The sequence below is a fragment of the Ruditapes philippinarum genome, unplaced genomic scaffold, assembly GCF_026571515.1.
Source record: "Ruditapes philippinarum isolate M1 unplaced genomic scaffold, ASM2657151v2 ctg81_1_1_1_1, whole genome shotgun sequence".
NCBI lineage: Eukaryota > Metazoa > Mollusca > Bivalvia > Venerida > Veneridae > Ruditapes > Ruditapes philippinarum.
In genome coordinates this window covers 265376-289961 of record NW_026861623.1, presented here as the reverse complement: position 1 = coordinate 289961, position 24586 = coordinate 265376, and the positions used below count along the sequence as shown (strand labels likewise).

General features: G+C 32.6%; 1 protein-coding gene across 7 annotated transcripts in view; it reads right to left on the bottom strand.

Moving 5' to 3' along the window:
- Positions 1-3069: 3069 nt before the first annotated feature.
- LOC132716339 (membrane frizzled-related protein-like) overlaps positions 3070-24586 on the bottom strand; it is an 81957-nt gene continuing 60440 nt past the window's right edge. For 6 of the 7 annotated variants that reach the window (XM_060699590.1, XM_060699591.1, XM_060699589.1 and 3 more), the window contains exons 3-11: positions 22205-22327; positions 12776-12870; positions 12183-12393; positions 9813-10006; positions 9053-9241; positions 8508-8652; positions 7258-7337; positions 6374-6535; positions 3070-5651 (exon numbers count right to left, since the gene is read on the bottom strand). In XM_060699590.1, the coding sequence (XP_060555573.1) occupies positions 5134-5651; positions 6374-6535; positions 7258-7337; positions 8508-8652; positions 9053-9241; positions 9813-10006; positions 12183-12393; positions 12776-12839 (1563 nt within the window). In that variant the 5' untranslated portion in view covers positions 12840-12870; positions 22205-22327 and the 3' untranslated portion in view covers positions 3070-5133. Of the gene's footprint in view, positions 5652-6373; positions 6536-7257; positions 7338-8507; positions 8653-9052; positions 9242-9812; positions 10007-12182; positions 12394-12775; positions 12871-22204; positions 22328-24175; positions 24419-24586 lie in introns of those variants that run through there. The other variant, XM_060699596.1, reaches the window with a different exon arrangement.

Sequence of the window (24586 nt, the reverse complement as noted above, 5' to 3'; positions counted from 1 at the left end):
TGTCTGTCTTTATATTGTAGCTGTGTTATGACAAGAAATCTTAAGATTGATTTATCATAGAGAAAATGATAAATTGTTACTATGAAATCCAGTGGCAAATTGGCAATAAGAAATATTCACAATAACCATACAAAAAGTTGCAAAAACACTGTTCTATAGTTATAGGGTGAGCTATGAAACTTATCTCGTGAAACAAGAGTAACTTTTAACTAATAATATTATTTTAGGAATTAAATCCACATTGTTTGAAAGTATAAAAGTTTCATTTTGAATTAATCTGTTGCTATAGATTGATTTATTATTACATAATACACATATCTAAATACACCATTAACAAATTTTGGCTGGCTTTTAATTTTTTTGGATTAGTCCATTTAATATTTAGGGGTATAAAATTGAGTTCTCAACTGACCCCAGCCTTTTCTGACTGCATGGATGTGCAGGCTAATCACTTTTTGTTCTAGCAGATGATGGAATCTGTTTTTCAGAGCATTCTTTTATTCAGTAAAGCAAAATATTAAGGACCAAACTAAGAATTTTCTATTGAGGGAGACTGTGGTTTAGGATCAAGGTCAAGCTTAAACTTGGAATTTCTTAGTTTGTGTTGACTTAATGTTATAACTGCGCATTTAGTGTTGGAACTTTGAGTTAAATACAATATATAAATGTACATACTTAAATGAAACAATGTATAGAAATCTATATCTTTTCAAGACTTCTCACCTTGGCTACAAGGTCAGGAATTTATTATAAAGGTCAAAGATGAAAATTATGACTCAATCATACATTACCACAGTATCATCTAGTTTTTACCAAATATCCAATTTACGGTAAGAGCATTAAGCAAACTTATACAATCTTTCTTTACAGAATCCAATTTACCAGGTAAAGAACATTTTGTAAACTTATATACAATATTTGTTGTTAAAAAATTTCAACATTATTGATATTTAAAGATCTTGCATTAATGAAAATTTTATTATGTTACTTTGTTGTTATTTTTAAGGAAAAAACTTTATCACTATATTACTAGAATAAAGAACAACTATCTTTTTGTAAATACCCATTTATATTTTCCCAGTGTAATTGTGATTTTTCTTGAAGTTAAGCATTCTTGTTGATTGCCCGCAAAAATATTCAAACGAACTCATGAATAACATTTTTGGGTAAAATATGTATACCAAAAAATGACTTAACATGTCTGGAGTGGGTAATAATTACGCATATTTAAACTTTGTTGTTTATGTATATTAAATACAAACGTAAAAAGAAATGTCTCAACTATATTTACTAAATTATACATATTCTAAAATTTTATAAAGATTCGCATGCTGTTAAGTGACTGTATGATTTAAAGCAATAGCTGTTAGTGGTGAGTTGACCAATGAGACAACAAAACAGCTAGCTTATAGACTGTCTCATCTTCAGAAAATACAAGCTCAATAAAACAATAACAACTTAAAGTGACCTCATTTGTCAAATAAAGCTGACGAGCTTGAAAACTGATGCTGGAATTGTAAATACAAATGTCAAAACCAAAATTTACATCGGTGTGTTACTGAAGTTATTAAATTGATGAGCTGAGCAGGAGAAAAATACATGATTGCCATTTAGTTCACTTACACTTACATAATGCAAATATCCTTAAAACTTGATAGTAATACTCTCTTAGAAATCTTCTCTGTGTCTGTGTGGTTTGAATCTTTGCGACACACCATATTGGGTTTCAAAAGCTGATAGGAACTGTGTATAACAGAATAATGGTGGTTGTACTAAGGTAACCGCTTCTAGCAGTATTAGCACAGAGGTACGCATACTAGAGGTCTCCCTCCACGAGCAATGCTGGGGAGTTGCCATATCTGACATATACAGTGTTGTTGAGACTTAAAACATAACTGAATACATGTACATATAGATGCTGATAATGTTGATGTTAATAGATGTTGATGGTTTAACTGTGGATGGACTGCAGCCTGGAATGTGTGCGTCTAACCAAGTTAGTAGTTGTTGTCATTAGACCCATGTTTAGTAAAAACTAAAATTATAATACAGAAAATTGCAGCCTTGAGTAAACGGTTCCTTATCACCATTTGAAAATATGTCAATTGACTGGATATTCGTACATGCAATATAACAGTCAAGACATGGTACCTGCATATTGCCAATAAGATATTTGATTTATAAACATGTTTAAAAAATGTTAGCTCAATAAATATTTTAAGTCATCAAAGATATATAAAACAAGCACGAATGGTGTCAGTTTTCAAATTAATGGATTAAGTCTTTTTTACAAATGATATAATATACATGTTATGTGCTAATGCTACATTATATTATGTTACAGTGTGTACACTGCAGTACTGTCACCAGTTGTTTCACAAAGGACGTATTTTATTGTTAAAATTGTCCGTGTATGAATACCTCTTTTTATTGATCAAAAACGTGGTTACAACTCGTCTAATTAGTAAAATTCATTGCCATATTTGTCCTTATGTATTAAGGAATTTATTTATGTACACCTTTTTACTAAGGTTTATAGGTATATATATGTATGTGATTAGACAGAATATGCATTGACCAATGAAAATTCCTTATCTGAAAAATATATAAACCTAGCCTGAGGTCAGGTCCTAGTGAATGAAATCTAATCAAGTTATATTACTATATGGACAGGGGAGTTAATCAGAGTCATTCTTTCAGACTAGTTATCGAACAGTTATTTCCCTTCTACTCTGGGCTCAAACTAAAATTATGTTTGTTTTTTTTTCATTTTGTACGTACAATAGTTCACAAGGAAATTAAAACATGAATTTAATCCTGCACCAAAAAATCGGTTATAATACAGCCTTATACTCAAAGATTTTATTTATTTTGACAAGGTCAAGAAAAACTAATTGCAGCAACTGTGGCAATGTCAAGTAGATTCTATGTGACTGGAATAATAGTATACTATATAAACTTGATAACAATTATTGTATAGCTCATGCATGATGTCTTCCAAAACTATCGCGAATTCATGTTGTCAGCAGTTCTTTATTCAATTTATGCATGAAAAAGTAGACAATGTCACACAGTTGAATAATACAAAGTTTTATTATTGTATTTAACATGTACAGAAAATTAGACAGAGTATACTTTAAAGTTAACAATTGTAGCATATAAACATTTTATATATATACCCCTTTTAAAAGTAAGTTGAATTAATCTCTGGTATTTTCATATTATGATAACAGTTGGGCAAACACGTGTACATCTTTTGTACATGCATACATACATTAACATATATTTTAAGCATTTTAAAAATATAGCATGCCCTATACGGTGTTCAAAAATTGGTCAGTATAGTATACCATGGAATCATCAATTTTCGCACTGGTTCAGTATTTACGCCCTGACTGCTTCGTAAACTAATGATTCATGTATTTTTAAATTTCACTTGTCAAAATCTGACTAAATTCAGATCTACTTCTTTCTTATGACATTGAACAAGTATCTTTGAGATTTGTACGAATTCAAACACGCGCAAATATGTACATGTAGTTAGACATATATACATCTCCTTGCGGCGTCATGTACGGTAAAGGCAGGGCCAATGTGTACATGAACTCTTCATATTTTTATTTGAAATTAGATAGGTTAAAAGAGATGATATGTGATTTTTCTATTGTTTTCTTCAAGGGGTTAAAACAACAACTGACAAAATCTTGAAAAGGGGAGATGCCTCGGCAGAGATGGAAAAATGTATGAAAATTGTAGAGTTCATGAGGGGTAATGGAAAGGTGCATATCTGTTTTATGTATATGATCAATGTCAATTTCTAACTGATATGAAATAACAAGCATGTTTGGAATAATCAGCGAGAGACTCTGTCATTTATTAACCTTTCACCTCCTGACTTTTTCTTAATTAATTTGTGCAACTTCTATTTTAAAACAGTTCATTATCAATTTTAGGTAAAGTGCAATTAGAATTTTGAAGTTGGTCAGCCAACAGTATAAAACATGGTCAGTGTGCTGACATACAGGCTGACCTTGCTCTATACTGGTGGCAAAGGCGTTGCAATTTTTTGGTTCGTGTAATGCAGGGGTTAACAATAAACGGACCAGATACATACGAATGAGTGACTTATTAATTGATAAATAGTAAATTAACTTGTTGTACGTGTAATTATCAATTTCAAAGAATAAAATCAAGGACACTGCTTTTACGTGTACGGCTTTGATTTAAACATTACTTTCATGTATTTTGTTTACTTTCTGTTATATAAGAGCAGAATCAGCACGGTAACTAATTATCAACTCGACTGCAGACTGTCAAATACATGTACTCCTAAACAAGGGAGCGTACATGCAAACATGGTGATTGACAATCATATAAACGTACAACGATATTTGCCAGTGGGGAAAATGTTGTTACTTAAATATGAATATCAAAACAATTCTTATTCAGCTAAAGTTCGGTCTTAAAACTAACCTGTTCCTTGAAAGAACACGAGTTATACATTTTACACATACAATCACCTGCTTACATCAGCTTTTTCCAAAGTAATACTTCACAAGAAAATATCCCAACAACCAACTTATTTGTCTCCTAAATTATGTTGCTGTACATATTTGTATAACAGAAGTCAATGTTTAAAAAAACACATAGTAAAACATTGTAAAAATGTAATGATATTTAATTAAATGTAATACGACATAGTATCTATGTAAATCATATCTAAGAAAAAGGCAAACGGACGCCTACTCTTTGTACAGTATGTCCCAATCCTAAGTGGACTTTGTATTTCATGAAATATAGTCATAAAATGGTGTTGAAATGTTTTTGTAAATTAAAATGTCAGACTCAAAATATTGAAAGATTTTTCTAGAAATTATCCATGTAAAGTCATTTTCATCATATCTTCTGTCTGCAATAATGTACATAGACAATCTAAAGAAAAAGGCTGGTACATTGTATAATGAAAACATTAGTATCACTAAAGACAGAAGTGCCGTTGGTGTCTGATAAGCTAAGTAGAACGAGGTCAAAAAATGAATTGATCGTTTTGCCTGAATTCTACCAGAGTAAAGCAGAATGTTGCGCCTTAAGAAATTTAATAATATGATTTATTTTAGCTTGATGTGAATGTTATTATATCTCAGCAAGGACAATATTTCCGTCCTCGTAACATAATTCCCTCATCATGTGATATGACGGTCGTTTCTTATGACCTTTATATGATGCACTGGTTTCTTTAATGTCATCTAAAGTTGCTGCTTGATCATCGCCTACCTCTGTATCTTTATTAGGCTCTGGTAGCTGCAGTGAATTCGAATGTGAAAAACTATTTAAACCACTGTTACTTTTACCATTGTGGTTGGGTGTGGTCACGTGATCATTGATACCACAGTCAGTAAATGATGTAGTGTACATTACACAAGATGATCTAGGGCTATGCTCCAATGAACGTACTGGAACACTTGAGCTCTGTGTGGACATGAAGGAATGCGTCATTGAATGTGTAAGCGATTGTTCGTTTGGAACGCTGTATTTCACGCGGTCTCTGTTGCAGCGTCTTTTATAAAAGCAGAAGACAACTATTATGATAATAACTATTAAAATCAAGCATCCACCTACTATTCCCACATATCGCATTATGTAACTGAGGCCTGAAATTATAAATAAAAGAATATATAATGACGGTAAAATTGCCATATAAAAAGAGCCCATTACATTTAGATGACTTAATTGCTTAGTTTTTTTTCTTTTCTTTTCAGACATTGATTATTTATTGAAACTTACTCTGTCTTACATGTCAATTATCAAAATATTAATATCTCCATCGGAATATCAAGGAAATCTTATATGATATGACAATAGAGAGTAGATTTCAACCACTAACAATGTAATTTATTTTCCGTTGTTTCCTTAAGCAAGAAATTTTACACCCATTGTTTAGTATTGGTTTGATTCGGGGTGTTTCTAAAATCTTACAGATATGATGACATAATTAAACTAGATAATAACTTCTTGTTAGAATAGATCTAATTGTAATTTATAATTGCAATACGAGTTCCTTAAAAGTAAAGTATCAACAGACAACTTTTAGCAAATATAAATCAAAATCAAGAGGTTCCGATTTTAATGGCAGATCCAAGACAGAACCCGAGGGAGAACACTGTAAAACCCTTTGCCTTGGTTCCAAGGATAGATAAAAATCACCTCAATTAATTAGGTATTTGACTGGTGAGAAGCCGGTGAAGAATGTAAACTGACCAATGGCAATTCAGAGATTTGAGACAAAGCTCTGAAAAAAGATTCATTACATCATCGAGGCCAGAAATGGGCGAAAATGACCAAATAAGTAAATTTAAGATGCATATTCACGAACACTTATTTTCATCGCTGTCGTCTGACACCCCACAGTTGGGGACTTCGTTGCATTTCAAACTCTTGTCGATACAAAAATGTTGATCATTGCATAGTTCCTGTCCTAGCGACCTATCACATCGTTTTGTACCCACACGAGAACACTCAAAACCCTGACAATCACCTGACAAATATAAAAAAATATAACATAATTAACGTGATACAAGAAAAACATGTTTTTTTTCTCCAGTCTTCATTTAATTATTTATCACTATAGACATACTTACTCATTTATGTACAAATGTAAATATATAAAACACATATATTTTTACAGAAAAGTCAGTGTTTGAAGTACATTTTTAACCCTTAATCTGCTGAATTTATCCAATGGAACTACCCAATTTTGAATTTATTACAGTCCATTCAAAATTCAAATGATGAGCTATTACAACTATAGAATGCACATATATGTGAATGTTGATCTGACACTGTACTGGAGGCAATGACTCTACTGGAATAACGGTTAATTCAACGATATTTTAGCTAGGCCTACGATATTACAGTGACTTTCCTATCTAATGCATTGGTAGATGAGATCAGTGCAGACCAATATTAACCGGTACACCTCATCTGAGGATGGTCTGCACTATTTGCTATTCAGTCAGTACATATTTTAGATTTTCCTTAAGAATGATGATACAAGTAATCCATATTAAAATATAGACTAGTCCATTTACGATAGGTAAGATACGTAAAGTATGGGTCAATAGTTTTCACTAACCTCTCGCCAACGATGCATACGTATAATCTTGTAAAATTAAAACATTTTATATATTGATACATGAGTACAGGAATAAATAATGTCGCTAAAAGCTGATGTATATTTTTGTGACATTTTATAATTACCAGATTTCTCTAGAGTTACAGCTGTCCAGACTAATTCAAATCCACTGTTTCTTCCAGGATTAGTCAATCCGGAAATGAACCTTTAAATAAATCATCATTTAATCATCAATATCATGATACACTTTGCTGTGTTCAATACTGAATTATTTTGGATGAGTACACAGATGTCACCCTACTAGCCAAATTAATATAGGTTTGCATATGTGTACTTTTATAGTATTCAACAATGTATAATGGCATTTTTATTTCATACCACCAAATCTTTGACATATTGACAGAACTTTGTTACTTACAGTACCATAAGGATTTAATGTTGTTTTTTTTTTATTCTGAAAATGAAATCAAGATTTGGAGGGAGTACAATCGTGATTTGGTGTAGCGTTTTTGGATTCGGAAGATGAAAAGTGAAGTTTGATGGACTACATTTGTGAAATGTTATCAACTGGCAAAATGAAAACGATTCTACAATGCTAGGAAAGGATCCATTTGTATTGGCACACGCTGAAAGTTCATTTGGTACATTTGTGTGAAATATAATATAATATGCATGCGTCAATGGAATTGATAATTTCAAATTTAGTTATAGTTTGGCACGCGATCCGGGTTGCATCTGTTATCTTTCGAATGTTTGGTCATATCATGATATTAAGCATTACGATTTCAAAGAATACTATTTGAATTTCGGACAAAGTAAGTGGAAAGTGCACGGAATCATTGCTAAACCGTGTATTAAGTTGTTGAATATTTTGTTATGTAATATTCATTCTGTTTTCATTGTTCAAAAGGCCACACTTAAAATAAGATATGTTATTTGTTACGATGATATATCTTCAAGTGCTACCTTCTTCAAATAAAGATATAAGAAAAATTATTATTATTAAATGATTCATATATTCATCTTCACAAAATATATTTCCTTTAAGGGCTTTTCCCAGCGCACCATTATTTCATTTGAGCTGAATCTAACAAAGTCTTTACATCACAGAAGTAGGTGTTTGTGCTTTAGCAGTTTTACCAAAGGCTTTAGATAGCATAGAAACTATGATATCCTTTTTTTGTGGCCATACGAATATGAAAACATTTTGACAACACAGTTTTCTAGATGTTCATAGCTTAATTAAGAGGTTACACCATTACCCTATATACTTTAAACACAATAAAAACTATATCTATATGAATTCTAAAACTATATCTATATGAATTCTTACAATCACGTTTAGATATAATTTACAAGTATTATAAAAACTTACCTTATAACTACTCTGTCACCCTGAGAGAGATATTCCCGGCGGTCATCAGCTTCTTGTTCTAACTGACCACAATATCTGAGAGGATCCTTGTCCGGTGTTACAAAACCATCAAATATCATCATGAGATTGGTGTCCGTGCACGTCACTGTAATATGTATTACAATTTATGTTGTTTCGTGTTTGAACGAGGCATTCTTTAAATGAAGAACAAATAATGTTATCTTTCTTTCGTTTGCCCGGCAATACAAATTAAATACAAATAAGATAATTCACGCAAGCCTAATATTTTTTGAAATAGATATTTCGTTTCTAGTTTGCAAATTGGGGTTATATATTACATACATTTTCCTGACGCCATTGTTCCATCGTCTTTTAAAGTATTTGTTAGTGGTTATTGTTAACGGTAATTGACGGTTTTTTTTCCCTAAAAGTGATTTGTCCAGACTAGAAGATGAACGAACCCATTTAAGATATTTAGCGTGGTAAGGAATTTTTTGTATTGAATAGGAATGCTATGTAAGGCTTAGATAACTTTAAATTCGTACCACTATTTGTTATATCCATTGACAACAAGTTAAGTAGAATTCTTTGATGTTGTTCTACTTGTATGACCCACGTACATCCGGCCTCAGACGGGTACGGTTCTGGGTGTCTTGGTGAAATTATCGAACCTCCAGGACCCGTTAGATAGCCTGGACCGCAGCCGATAGTTGATGGTGGAAATGGGTGCCAGTCTGAAAATCAGAGCAAACTTATAAATTGTAATTATTAATGGTACATGTATTGCTTTCACAAATTGTTAAAATTTCAAACCAGTTTATAGTAGAAATTGGTGATACAAATTATATGATATAAAATAAAAATAAAATGGACATTAACGCAAATATTAATGTATAAGAAAATAACTTTGATGGGATTACGTATCATAATACTGAAAATACGTGTAGCCTCATTAATATTACAAATGTACAATAAAGGTGACGCACAGGAACTTGAAATTTGTCAAATAATAATTGATGTTCACAGAAATGTCAAAAAATTAAATATCCCTATAACATATATATTATATTTGGGGTATTTATAACATTCAAGTTTTTGCGGTTGATTATGTATGCTTGACTGATTGATTGATTGATTGATTGATTGATTAGAAAGTGTTTTTTTCACTCTGAAGGCGTCATGCTAAATCAGCTTGTTTTTAAAAATTCATGTTAAATTTTGATATTATTATATTTTATTATCTATAATTATTGTATTGAAACATTTAATATAAAATATCAATATGTTGTAAGTTGCGTAACTTACTTTTATCGAGGAACTCGTAATGTCCTAGAAATCCTTTGGCATTTGTAGTGACGTCAGAATGGAACACTACGTCAAGTTTGGAATGTGTTGATATGTAAACGGGCGGGGTAGTTTTACCACAATAAAGCGCTTTCGGCTTCTCTTTATATCCGTGCGAATTGATGCTTGATATTTCAATATAATCGTATCTGCACCTTTAATACAATGTCAAAATTTTATTATTTTCAAGTAGAAAATAAGAGAAACCTTTAAAGGACTCTACTGAGGTTTTATTTTTTACTTGATTGGACTAACATTTTCTCCCCTTGATTGGACTAACATTTTGTCCCCTTGATTGGACTAACATTTTCTCCCCATGATTGGACTAATTCCCCCCTCCCAACAGTTTGATGATGGTCTGAATCAACAACTTCCGTGCAATATATTAAATCATTTGCTAACTCCGTTTTTTTCCCAGAATTATCATTTTTATTGTGTTATACGACCTATAATGGAGAAAAGAACAATAAGAACAACAACAAAAAACGTATGAACGAATTTAAACTAAAATCGGGATTGGAATCGCACCAAAATCAATTTGAAATCTAATTCCATATTATCGTTTGCATACATATTCCGTTGTAAGTGCTCACGTTGTCCTATGGAAAACTTTCAAATTTATGTTTTTAGGCTTATTGGACCTCAGTAAAGCTCCTTTTTAATAAATGTAAAAACATCAGTAGAAAATACTATGAGTTTCATGACGACTTCTAGCTAGAGAATATGAATAATGACCCCCGAAGCCCCTCGCGCCGTTCATGCTGTGTTCAATTAAACAGTTAAATTCATAAGGTCAGATTGTGTACAGAGTTTATTCTGCTATTCAAAACAATTAATACTTTTTAGTAATATTTGAAAACGACACTTCCATAGTTTCCAAACACCGAATAATTTAAAAACAGGTGATTAATTAAATGAAAGACAATATTTGAGGTCAGAGATATTTTATCTGATGTCACAGAAAAAAAAATGAGATCAAATTCCGCACAGTTTTTCAATTTATCAAATTATTTCATAGTAATTATTACGATAGCATTAATTTTTTAAAAGCTTTTAAGTAATTCATCGGAAAACATTTTCTATTATACAATGATATGCAAGAGCACGATTCAAGAAAGATAAAAACGAGCCGCAAAATAAACTGTTGATCAGTCCATAAAACAGAAGTTCAAGATAAAATAGAACGAATCTCTTAAGCAATTAGATCTTCCGTTAATTTCCATTCATTCAAAGTTTGGTAATATCTCTAAAACACTCTTTTAAATTCATTGCGCTTGATTTGAATTTCACAAACATTAAGCATTCGATTTTATTGCGTTTGTCTGATTTCCAAATATCATTGTATTTGGAAAAAAGAAATTGTATCAAAATTGAATATGTATCATTTAAGACATCCCGTTTCAGTTTTTATGTATAAAAGTGTAAAAACAATAAATCATCTTTATATATAACAAATGTTCAATTATTTTTAAATCCTCATTTTTTTCAATTTAGTTAAATGTATTATTTTGGTGTTTGCATGGAAACTATTAAAACAATAATTGATCTATTGTTGGTGTTATGTCAAAAACAGAATGAAGGTTATTGAAAGTTTCTTACATTTCGTGATCTGACACGTCAGTGTTATTTTCGTGAGAAAGAAAATAGATATGTTAATTTAAAAAGTCTGGATAGATTGATTTATATTGTTATTTATCTCAATATATCTGTCTAGTTGTTGAGAACTTTCATTACAAACGTTAAACATTGTTTAAGCCATCAAGAATGTACTTGAGAGAGGTTGTAAAATGATGTAACGACAGAGTTATCTTCTCTAACTAAGTGGAGGTGATGTTCAATAATTGTTACACGGTTTAAAGCAACATCTTAAAGGAATTCAACTGAGGTCCAAAGACTAATAACATAAAATTTGAATTTCTTATATAGATATACTCGGGCTTTTCATAGAGAAAGAAATGAAGATTATATAGAAATATACATAGAAATAAATTGAAAATCGTATTTTGCCCTATTTCATTGTGGTCAATTTTGCACAATTAGAATACTAATATTGGAAACAAACGGGGTGAGCGAATGATCTGAAATTTAACAGTCAAGTTAGTGGTCTAGACCTGCTTTAAAGGGAACATTAATCTCGAAAAATGTATTCAGTCCCTTCTTGTAAAAAAAACTAAACACTTTAGTTGAGTCTCTTTAATGCGATACAAGGTACTACGTCAGGGCATAGACGTCGACTTCATAAAGAGAAGTATAAATTCTATTACTTGACATGATGTACAGTAAATAAATCACCAAAAAAGAACAACAACAAAACAAACGGTTATATCTTACTCATTATCGGACGCTTCAAGATCAAAGTAGTCGAATTCTATCCTTACTCTGCCATCTTCCTTGGCGTGGAAGAAGTAACAACATGTTGTCCTTTCTGGATAGTCCTCTGGAAATCCGGGTGACGTAAATATACCTTTCCTTGCCCCTCGAACTGTATACTTGTGCTCACAACTTGTGCAGGAGTCAGATTCAATATTTGGATCCATGTATCCTATAAAACCAAGTTACAAAATGTTTTTTCTTATATAAAATATTGATAGTAATAAGCATTTCTATTTGCTCATGTTTTCTTTTGAATGTTTCAAATGTATCTAAAAACGTTCCAACATACAAATGCATGAAAACTTTATTTCAGTTTTGTGGCGTTGCTTAAACGCTAAGCATATACTCTAGGTAAGTCGCATAGTTTGTTTTAAACGCAAAAGTAAGCTTACACTACAATATAAAAATAAACATTGTAGCATGAATAAAATTTCAAATAAGAATAATTTGCTTCATAATTTAGTGAAACTGAAAGAAACTTTCATAAGCTGAGCAAGAAGGCTAGAAAGTTATGTAAAAATGTAAATACATGTCTTTATTTATTATCTTACCTTGTGATTTGACCATACCGGTAGTCCATGTAAGTAAGACCATGAACCAAAAGAATATCCTCATACTGGATCCAACATAACGGCCATCTCCTTGCCTGCAATCATAAAATATAGTGTATTTTATGTGAACGATAAATTCTTCTTTATTGTGTGTTTTAAGTCATGTTTATATTGCAACTTGCCAGATTGAGCCAGGAGGAATACCTCGGATACCCATCCTGCATTACTTCAGGCACAAGCGGGCACCTGAAAACAACTACGTTCCTCGGATACACATCCTGCATTACTTCAGGCACAAGCGGGCACCTGAAAACAACTACCGGACCTCGGATACACATCCTGCATTACTTCAGGCACAAGCGGGCACCTGAAAACAACTACCGGCCTCGGATACACATCCTGCATTACTTCAGGCACAAGCGGGCACCTGAAAACAACTACCGGATCTCGGATACCCATCCTGCATTACTTCAGGCACAAGCGGGCACCTGAAAACAACTACGTTCCGGATACCCATCCTGCATTACTTCAGGCACAAGCGGCCACCTGAAAACAACTACGTTCCCGGATACCCATCCTGCATTACTTCAGGCACAAGCGGCACCTGAAAACACTCTGACCGCGCTTCCGGATACCCATCCTGCATTACTTCAGGCACAAGCGGCCACCTGAAAACAACTACCGGCCTTCGGGATACCCATCCTGCATTACTTCAGGCACAAGCGGCCACCTGAAAACAACTACCGGACCTTCATCGGATACCCATCCTGCATTACTTCAGGCACAAGCGGCCACCTGAAAACAACTACTGGCCTTCCGGATACCCATCCTGCATTACTTCAGGCACAAGCGGCCACCTGAAAACAACCTACCGGCCTTCCGGATACCCATCCTGCATTACTTCAGGCACAAGCGGCCACCTGAAAACAACTACCGGCCTCCGGATACCCATCCTGCATTACTTCAGGCACAAGCGGCCACCTGAAAACAACTACCGGACCTCGGATACCCATCCTGCATTACTTCAGGCACAAGCGGGCCACCTGAAAACAACTACCGGACCTCGGATACACATCCTGCATTACTTCAGGCACAAGCGGCCACCTGAAAACAACTACCGGACCTCGGATACACATCCTGTATTACTTCAGGCACAAGCGGCCACCTGAAAACAACTACCGCCTCGGATACACATCCTGCATTACTTCAGGCACAAGAGGGCACCTGAAAACAACTACCGGACCTCGGATACACATCCTGCATTACTTCAGGCACAAGCGGCCACCTGAAAACAACTACCGCACCTCGGATACACATCCTGCATTACTTCAGGCACAAGAGGGCACCTAAAAACAACTACCGCACCTCGGATACCTATCCTGCATTACTTCAGGCACAAGCGGTCACCTGAAAACAACAACCGGACCTCGGATACACATCCTGCATTACTTAAGGCACAAGCGGTCACCTGAAAACAACTACCGGACCTCGGATACACATCCTGTATTACTTCAGGCACAAGCGGTCACCTGAAAACAACTACCGGACCTCGGATACCTATCCTGTATTACTTCAGGCACAAGAGGGCACCTGAAAACAACTACCGGACCTCGGATACCTATCCTGTATTACTTCAGGCACAAGAGGGCACCTGAAAACAACTACCGCACCTCGGATACCTATCCTGTATTACTTAAGGCACAAGAGGGCACCTGAAAACAACTACTGCACCTCGGATACACATCCTGCATTACTTCAGGCGCAAGCGGCCACCTGAAAACAACTACGGCCTTCCGTAACTTATATTAGCTGAACATCTCCTCACATGAAATATACCAAAGTCCCAGCTTCAGCGTTGAGGGACGATTATTTCTATCTCAAAGTAATGTAGCAAGTTTTTCTTGGACCACTGACTTTCGTGATATTACAAAGGTAATCTATATATATATATATATATATATATATATATATATATATATATATATATATATATATATATATATATATATATATATATATATATATATATATATATATATATATATATATATATATATATACTAGTAGTACCTTTACAAGTAGTTTTTAAGTTGGCTTGTCGATCATATATCTTTTCGAAAAAGTGTTAATAGTGTCTTTCTTCCTCGAGTGGTAATGTTAAGAATAACAGTTTCAACACAAAGTACTAAAAGAAGTTTTACGACAATCATATGGGACATTATTCTTTTATTTATCTTGATAAAATGTAAATCATTTTAAATTTGAGACAATGTGATCTCTGGAGAGACACTAGCACATGTCATGTTATTATGGAATGTCATAATGAACGATTGCCTCGCCAACCTTCCCGTACAATGTAACACCACACTCTTCACAATAATCGAATTAGTATTCATCACAAAGTAACCAAAAGCAAAATCTATAAACACATTAAACCCTCGCTGCTTTCACGTAAATTTAATTTGTAAGTTATTTTTACAAGGGACGTATTGAGTTTCAGAGATTTATAGAAGTTAAAGTATATAAAACCTAAAATTGGCGCATGAATTGTTTCGTACCGTGATAAGTGGAATCAAATGATGTTAGTTAAGCTTTATGAAAGCAAGCGGCACACGCGCGAAATATTATTTAGGCCATTTTAAACAGCAAATTAAATAAGGGACTTTTGATTCTGTTAATATATAATATTCATGTTCGGAAAAGAAAACACTTTTTGAGAAATTACCGTAGACAGTGAAAATACCGTGATAAATAGATTTATGAATTTTTAAAGAATCTGTAATCAAATATAGCTGTACACCATTTTAACCTAAAGCCTGTTTGTGGCTAAGGATACATGAGACCACTGCAGTCTAAGATCAGCTGGCACGTTTGTACATATTTTGAAATTTTCAATACAATAATGAATGGTCATCTTCAGACAGAAAGATGGACAAGTCCATTAAAAAATATTTAGCGGAATAATGGTTGATATTTTATATTACATATATGACATGATATGTTTTGATAAAGTTTAGACAAGAAGGTTGGAGTAAATAATTGTTCTTAGTAAACTGGAACAGTGAATGATTCGTGTCTTTTTCCATGACTGTTATATTTTGGGTTTGAGGCTTACTAGACAATGGACAATACCGATTTACCAACACTATTTTGAATTCAGAAAATATTTTGGAAAAAAGAAAAGCATTATTTTTGTTACAAAAGTGAGTGACCCTAGGATCATTTGGAATTCAGTAAGGTTCAGTAGACAATGATACATATAATCTTATCTCCAGACATTAAACTCTAGAGATGGGAAGATGTGGGCTGTTGTGGTTTTTTGTTTTTGTTTTTTGTTTTTGTTTTTTGTTGTTTTTTTTGTGGTTAATTTTGTTCATAGGACTAAGAGCTATATATCTTTGTTAAGGTCTATTATATTATAAAACATATTAAAACGTAGTCTGAGTCTGCATATCTGATCTTAATTAAGTTCTGTGTAAGTAAACTACTAACATAAAACTGTAAGAATATTAAAGTCATGTTGATTTCTGTTTATTGGAATGAAAACTCTTCATGAAAATTTCCATTCTTAACATACCTCAAAAAATACTATGTTTATGTCAGACAATACAACTTGTAGTAACAACTATTTGATAAATGCAGCCAAAACAAGTTTATAATAATGATAATAATAATAATATCATTACTGTAAAGTTTGGTGAAAATCTACTGGTAATCTGGGAAAAGATGTTGTCATCTCGATTAAGACGGCAAAATCTAAAAATGCATTTAACCTTTGATAAGCTTAAAATTCTTCTATAGAATCAGACATGTTTAGTTTAGTTCATTTATACCAGCAAAATTATGAACTACGTGTATAAATCACTATTGCTGTCTTTGTTGCATTTATTTACGCTTTACAAAGGTGAAAATTAAAAAACAATCTACACAATTTTGCCCGTATATCATAATTATCCTACGATAAAACATAACTCAGGTGTAATTTACTGCCTTGTATATTTGCAGTTGTTTTAAGAACGACCGGTCAAAGGTCGTGACGTAATGTGTATAAAAAAATGATGTCAATTTAGAGACACATAGTTTTGCCGTAAGAATAGCTGTGAGAACATAGTGTTGATATAGAATAAAAATAAAAATATGCTTACATATAATTCTAAATATAAATAGCTAAAAAACCAACACAATTTATCAAAACATATATTTCTTCAATTTTAAAAGAAACAGACTGGCAGACAAGCATTCATTGCATTTATTTTATCACCTCTTATTAAGCATGGAGGTTAAGATTTCTTATTTCTTATTCCTGGAATATGCAAGACTTTATTATAGATAGAAAATTATTTAATATGGTCTTGTTGTTCTTGTAACATTCTCAAAGTATTCTGTATCTTATAGATTCCGATAATAAGGTGACAGACGAACTGTAATTAAACTTGAAATTAGCTACTCATAGTTTACACATTGTGAGCCTATTTTCTGTTAAGTGAATCTTTACAAAACATTTTTGGTTCAGTCTATGTTCGATGAACTTGTTATTGATTATGTTGACATAAATTGGATAAAACTTATTAAACAATGATGCAATGGGTTCTAGAACATATAAAAGTATTGTCCTACCTCTTGAATTTAGCGAAATTGCAATTACATTTTATAATTTGGATTTGATCTTTTCAAAAGCACATTCCTACAAAACTGCTTGAATTACTTAATTAATGTAGTTATTCTTGCATAATCTCTCATGAACGTCACCATGTACACTGGCATTTAGTTTAACTTAGGTCCGGAAAACCAAACTCCAACCTATGGAAAAATTTATTGATTCCAACACATTCAGTGTTGGGGATTGGATCTTAAACCGGTGCCGGGGGCCTTAGAAATGATGCACTTTTCATTATCTTTTATAAACAGTCTACGATTTTCAACAATTTGCTTTCGTTTCCATTACCCTCCGGGGATCAGAACTTGTATTGATTTTAATGTAAGACTTAGCTTCCGGCAGTTTGAGGTAAATATGTCAATAAACAATTTTCTGTTTGCGAGTTGCTATTTACATCTTCTTTCCAGTAGTTCCTAATTATCATATAAATTGTGCAGTAAATTGATTGTCAGGTTTGTGGATAATATTAGGGATATATTAATTGGCAACAAATACAACCAAAAAAAAACCCAAATGTAAACATTGAAACGTTTATTATTACAAGGAATATTAACATTCTTATGAAAAAAGGACACCACATTTATTTCCTGTTTAACACAGGAATGATTTAAGTGAACAAAGCATACAAATGACCTTTTAGTCACCGGAAGCGTTAGCATGATATCGCCACAAGCTTCTATCTAAAACACATCAAACCATATTAGCTGACAGAATCACTCTGGTTTCAGCAGTCAAAGCAAATAATTGTCACAAGACTGCCAAGTGTGAACTTCAATAACACATTTACAGAAATATTCCATAATGCAAATCAAGACCTTGCTATACTATTTAGAAGCCAGACTATTGTTTAGACAAGGACATTACAAAGATAGTTCACTTTAAATGCCACATAGTGTTTAATACCGAGACACATAGTTACAAAGCAATGAAGATGGATATACGACAATTCATTACTGTTCAAAAAGTAAGTTCATATCATTTACACAATTGTAGTCCACATCCCATTCCGTTTTGATGCCTTTAAAAATCAGACAAAGGCAGACATTCGACAGATAAATCAGACAAAGGCATACATTCGACAGATAAATCAGACAAAGGCAGACATTCGACAGATAAATCAGACAAAGGCAGACATTCGATCAGACAAAGGCAGACATTTGACAGATAAATCAGACAAAGGCAGACATTCGATCAGACAAAGGCAGACATTCGACAGATAAATCAGACAAAGGCAGACATTCGACAGATAAATCAGACAAAGGCAGACATTTGACAGATAAATCAGACAAAGGCAGACATTCGATCAGACAAATGCAGACATTTGACAGATAAATCAGACAAAGGCAGACATTCGACAGATAAATCAGACAAAGGCAGACATTCGACAGATAACGACAGACTTTAATAAGCAAGTTATTGCATATGTCAGTACTCAGTATATGGTACAGGTATTTGCCTTATTTACCTTACAGATACAACTTCACGTCTCAAATAAATATTTTGATACAAAAAATTTGCAGAGCAATCCGGAATCTACACCCCGACAAAAAGAACGTGAAAACTTCTCCTGAATTGAGTCAAGTTTTAATTGAAAAGAGAAGGAACACACAATATTGTAAAAAAGTCAAATCGAACTTCCCTCATGTATTTTTTTTGCGTGTCCTTGACAACTGCGGCAACCTTTATGTGCCATTTTTCATATTATTGAGAAACATATGACGTCTATGACGTTTTTTGGCATAAGTGTACTTACGGGCGAAGCTACCTTTCGGTACTCTTGTGGCTTCAAAGCATAATTTTTTGACAGTGCCATTTGAATGCAAAGAGGTGAGCTAGCTCATTTATTTTTAGGTCAGAACGGATTTCATTTCTATAACGACAATAATGCTCAAACAGTAATCAACAACACCAATAGGGAGTACATTCATTGCCGTTGATTTTTCGTTATCTGATTTTATTGAATTATTCATATGAGTGTAAAAGCCTACAAATACATACGTTTTATAAAGTTTTGTACCAAAAATTTGAGAGCAAAATCTAACCTAACGAAGGAAAGTGAAGCTTTTTTTTAGATTTTATTGAAAAAGGGAACATAAATTTATGCAGAATGAAATGAATAATGAGTTCACGCGCACCCGTTTGGAAGTTTTAAATTAAAATACTTGTTAAATTTTTTTGCATAAAGTTTATTCGGGCGAAACGTGCAAGACTTTTTCTTACAGCAAATAAAGAAGCTATGTGAAATCAAACAATATTAAAAATTTCATTTCTAACAAGCTCAAGTATACATCAGGTTGCATTTATATATTTCCTATGTTTTTTAGTGAATTATTGGGTTTAAAATGTGGATAAGTTTTGGTCCTATTTGTTGCGGTCTAGTAGGAACGCGTTGTCAGTACTGAATACAGTACCATGAGTTGAATATCCGTACATTAACAAAAGTTTTTTTAGGATAATTATATTAAATTTCTGTAACAATCACAGACATGCGATATTTGTTTATAGACCTTATGAACCGGGCTTCAACAATCTCACAATGTTTCACATCACAAAATGACGCATTACAATGTGGAAAAGAAAGCATGGCGAAATTCCCAGAAGGGTACATTATATAATAAATCGCTACTGTGCCAGCAAATCGATCAAAATAACTTGCTATCAAAGATGCACAAAATTCATTACGGCCACTTGTGCACAATCTTTGTAACAGAGACAGTAGTTATTTTTATCCATTTTCCTAGAGAATGAGCGATAATTTGTCCAATAAATCAATTTAAAATGTTTGATTGTCTCGTAGTATAAAATAGAGAAGTGCTTTGAACTGGTGTTTTGCTCTTTCCCCAAAAAAACCCCTTAAATTCATGGAAAGGTTAGTTCTTGAAAGTAAGGTACAATTGGAGTTAATCGGCGGCTGAATAATTGTTTAATTTACTTGCTGCACGGGTCACATGCGATGCATTTGATTAACATACCAAGTACAGTTGCCATTAATGTATAAAAACATTGAAAGGTGGCTTAAAAAAAACAACACTTTAATTGTTTTAGAACCATAACAGAAAAACAAGAAACGATTGCAATATGATGTCATTCACAGAGCTTATGAAAAAAAGCATTCGTGAATCCATTATTAGTATAATTGACATGTTATAAGAGATTAATGACTGGTATTAATCATCACATTTCTACTGCGTTACTAATGCAGTAAGGGCTATCTTTGACCTCTTTTAGTAATTAACGTTGATTGAAAGTGGCGTTTGCAATTTGTAGATTGATATCTTTTTTCAAACTTTTCAAGAAAAATAGCATGAATGTGGAGGCATGCTGCTTTAACTTCAATTTGAAATATAAAATATTCATTAAATTTTGGCAAAATCTAAAAAGTCTTGTATCATTCATTATTGATGTTCATTCAGAGAAATTCACCACGAACTACCACAAAGTTAACTACTACACAGTGAACAAACTAACTGTGAACTAACTCACCGTGACTTACCACGCTTTGAACTACCACAGAGTGAACAACTACACTGTAAACTACCCCATGCTATGAACAACCACAGAACACTACCACTGACAGTGAACTACCACACAATGAACTACTACACTGAAAACTACCTCTCACAGTGAACTACCACACAGTGAACTACAACACAGTGAACTACAACACTGGAAACTACCCCGCACATTGAACTACCACACATTGAACTACCACACAGTGAACTACAACACAGTGAACTACTACACTGTAAACTACAACACAGTGAACTACTACACTGTAAACTACAACACAGTGAACTACAACACAGTGAACTACTACACTGTAAACTACAACACAGTGAACTACTACACTGTAAACTACCACACAGTGAACTACAACACAGTGAACTACAACACAGTGAACTACTACACTGTAAACTACCACACAGTTGACTACAACACGATGAACTTCCACACGCTTTTATCATAAAGATTTTTTTTTCAATGAGAAAACATTTTCATAAACTTTTGATGTATATCCTTATTTAGTTTACTCTGGAATCATTGTATACCTCACGTGAGTAAAATATAAGAATATATGAAAATATTTAGTTAAAATCTACAACTAATACAGCACAAAACAATCAACTTTATTAATGCACGTGGAAGCAATAAAGATTAAGATGATAAGATCTACGCTTATCTTTATATTTTATATCTCAGTCATTGTCATCTAATTTAATCACTCACTTTTAATACATTTATTTCTTCATTACAAATCTCATGTCGCAATATCTTGTTTTATCATTGATCTACGTTCATTATGTTTTACAACATGTAATTTTCAGTACAAAAAGCCAGTAAATCAGCAAAATACGTATTTTATGGAATGACTTTCCACCAGTTCATGAAATGTAGCATTGCAGACCAAGAATGTTATGTTAAATTGACTGATGACATTTCCTTCTTATCTCATTTTTTATATTATTTCTGTCTAGTCTTACTTTTTTAAACCATGTTTAGAATTAACTTATAATAATCTTCTTCTTTTTTTTTCATAAACAAGTGTTCTTTTGTTATTGCACGATGGACCTGTTTTTGCAGTCATTAGCTTTTTAAAACGATCTTTACATTTCTTTACAAAAGATTCTTCGGATTGCAAGTGGCAAAGAGAATTCTATAAAAACAGACGAAATATTTCCGCAAATAAATAATTTTGAAACGATTAATATTTTTACAATTTTATATTTTTTCTATGGAAATAAAATCTTATGTTTATTTTCTAAGCATCTTACCTGAATAAAGTTTAGTGAGGTCTACATCTGTAGAAACTCGGTACCACGTGATATAAGATTATATGAAGTATGAAGATATTGTCAATCAAAAGTCTTGTTTGATCTGATCAGACGGCGTAGATGCTGAAAAAAAAGAAAAAAAAAACGTTTTAAATTACATTCAATGAAATCATAGAGAATATATGTACAGACGTGTTAACTGTCTCCATGCAGCAACCAATATCAAAGTAACATTACAAACTGTGTTTCCACAGCAACATGTTTATGTGCACAAGGATCAACGATGTGCTCTGTATTGTGTATCAACAACTAGCACGTGTCTTTTATTAAAATAATTAATAAAAACTAAACTGTAACCACTATCTTGTGTTATAAAATATGACAACAATTCAGACAGTATTTAACATAATAAATGTCATTAAAACCACATAACCAATATCGCCTCGTCCAATATTGGCTTGACAGCGTGTACTTGTCCAGAAGAATTAAACATTGTACTTAACAATGTTTTATAACCTCATATAATTCATTCGCGGTAAATACATCACTATTTTGAATAATACGCATATAAGCATTTAATCATTTATTTAATCATTTATAAAATAACATCATAAATTCAAATATAGCTATTCACGTGAATGCATTATTTAAACAATTTGATGTACAACTATTTCAATAAACTTTAATGTATTCCATATATAGTGTGTGCAACAGAATTAAGATATTTATATCCCAAATGCAGAAGGAGAAAACAAGAAAATGATTAACAAATCAAGAAGTCTCGAAAGATTTTACATAAAATATAATCACAGTTGGGATTGGATAACAGCTAAATGCAATGTATAGATTAGTGCAAGGCATTCGAATGAATCATAAGTCAGTTATTACCCTAATAACTATTGCATAAGCGAGTCAAAAGGAGCATAATTGTTATACCACATCATGGAAGCAATATTACGTGAACGATCCTTCATGCAATTTGCTTTGCTGAAGGTCTTTTACAATGAAAGGCAATTTTAGAATGTTACAAATCTTTCAAAGCAATTTTTATAACCATCAGGACAGCTGGCGCCAAAACATTTAGATCGAAGATCATAATATTTGCAATTATTTAATTTATTGAATGTTTGAAGGGATTTTTTTTGTGGAAAAAGCGCCCATTCAGTTGAATAAAATGCAAAAGTTATTTGATTTAGATAGGATTTGAAATGGCAATATTTAATTTAAGAATACTTCTTTCGATTGTCAATCTGACCTTCGACAGAAATTACTAAAAGTCAATATCATTTTACCATTGTTTTCCGCGTTGTTATAAAGCGAGCATTAATTCTGTTCCATCAAAATTAATCCACATGTTGTGTAATTTTTTTTAGACATTTGCGACCAATAAAATCTTATATTTGCTATGTTATCTTCAGCAAAATTATCTTTGATTTTCAAACATTAAAATTTAACAGAGACGCAATTTTTGTTTTTTTCTCATTAGTGAAAAACTTAATTAAAACAAAGCTCAATTTTTAATCTTTCAATTCCATTTCAATGAGCATATAAAACTTTTCAGAGAAAAGCACCGCATGATTTTTTTCATCTTTTGTATGAAGTTGTGTCGTTCATATAAGCCCCAGCATTCGCCTTTGTCTTTGTTGTGTTGTTAGTACGCTAGTATTTTAAGCCGAATACAATTTGATGAGGACCTGCGTGAAAAACTGTTTCTTTTTTCTTTTTTCTTACCAAGAATGTTTTTCATCCTTTTATGTATTAAGCGTCAAGATACCAGTGTAAAATGGAATTAAAATGTCTGTTTCAGATGATCATTTCAATTAACTATGTATTTCATAGTAATGGATGGGAGTTTTGAAACGTGATTCAGTTTTTATTTTTCATAAGTATTGTGTTTTATAGTTTCATCCCTCTTTTTCCGTTTCAACATCTGAAAGCCCTCTACTATTTTGTAGAAATCCAAACACTTACTTTAATTTTTTCCTGAAATCCTATTTTTTTCTTTAATTTGTATGATATTGTCTTCGGAAAACAAAACATTTCGTTTTATGAAGAATTATTACAACATAAATCCATCACTCCGTGAATAAATGAATCATAGCCTATAATATTCTTCCTGATCCCTTTTTGCAGAGAAATAAAACAATAACACTTCTTTGCAAAAGAGATATAATTAAAAATAATGTCCTTTCTTTTTATTCAACTAAAGTGCATCTCAGCGTGAAGTTCATTTCACAAGAGACTACAATTTTTACAACGTTGTGCATGAATATTACGTTCACGTTCAAAAAGGCATTGACATTGATTATTGCAGTGTGTCATGTCGTAATATGAGAGAATTCAATCTTTATCAACGAACTGGTCAAATTTCTGCTTTGTTAC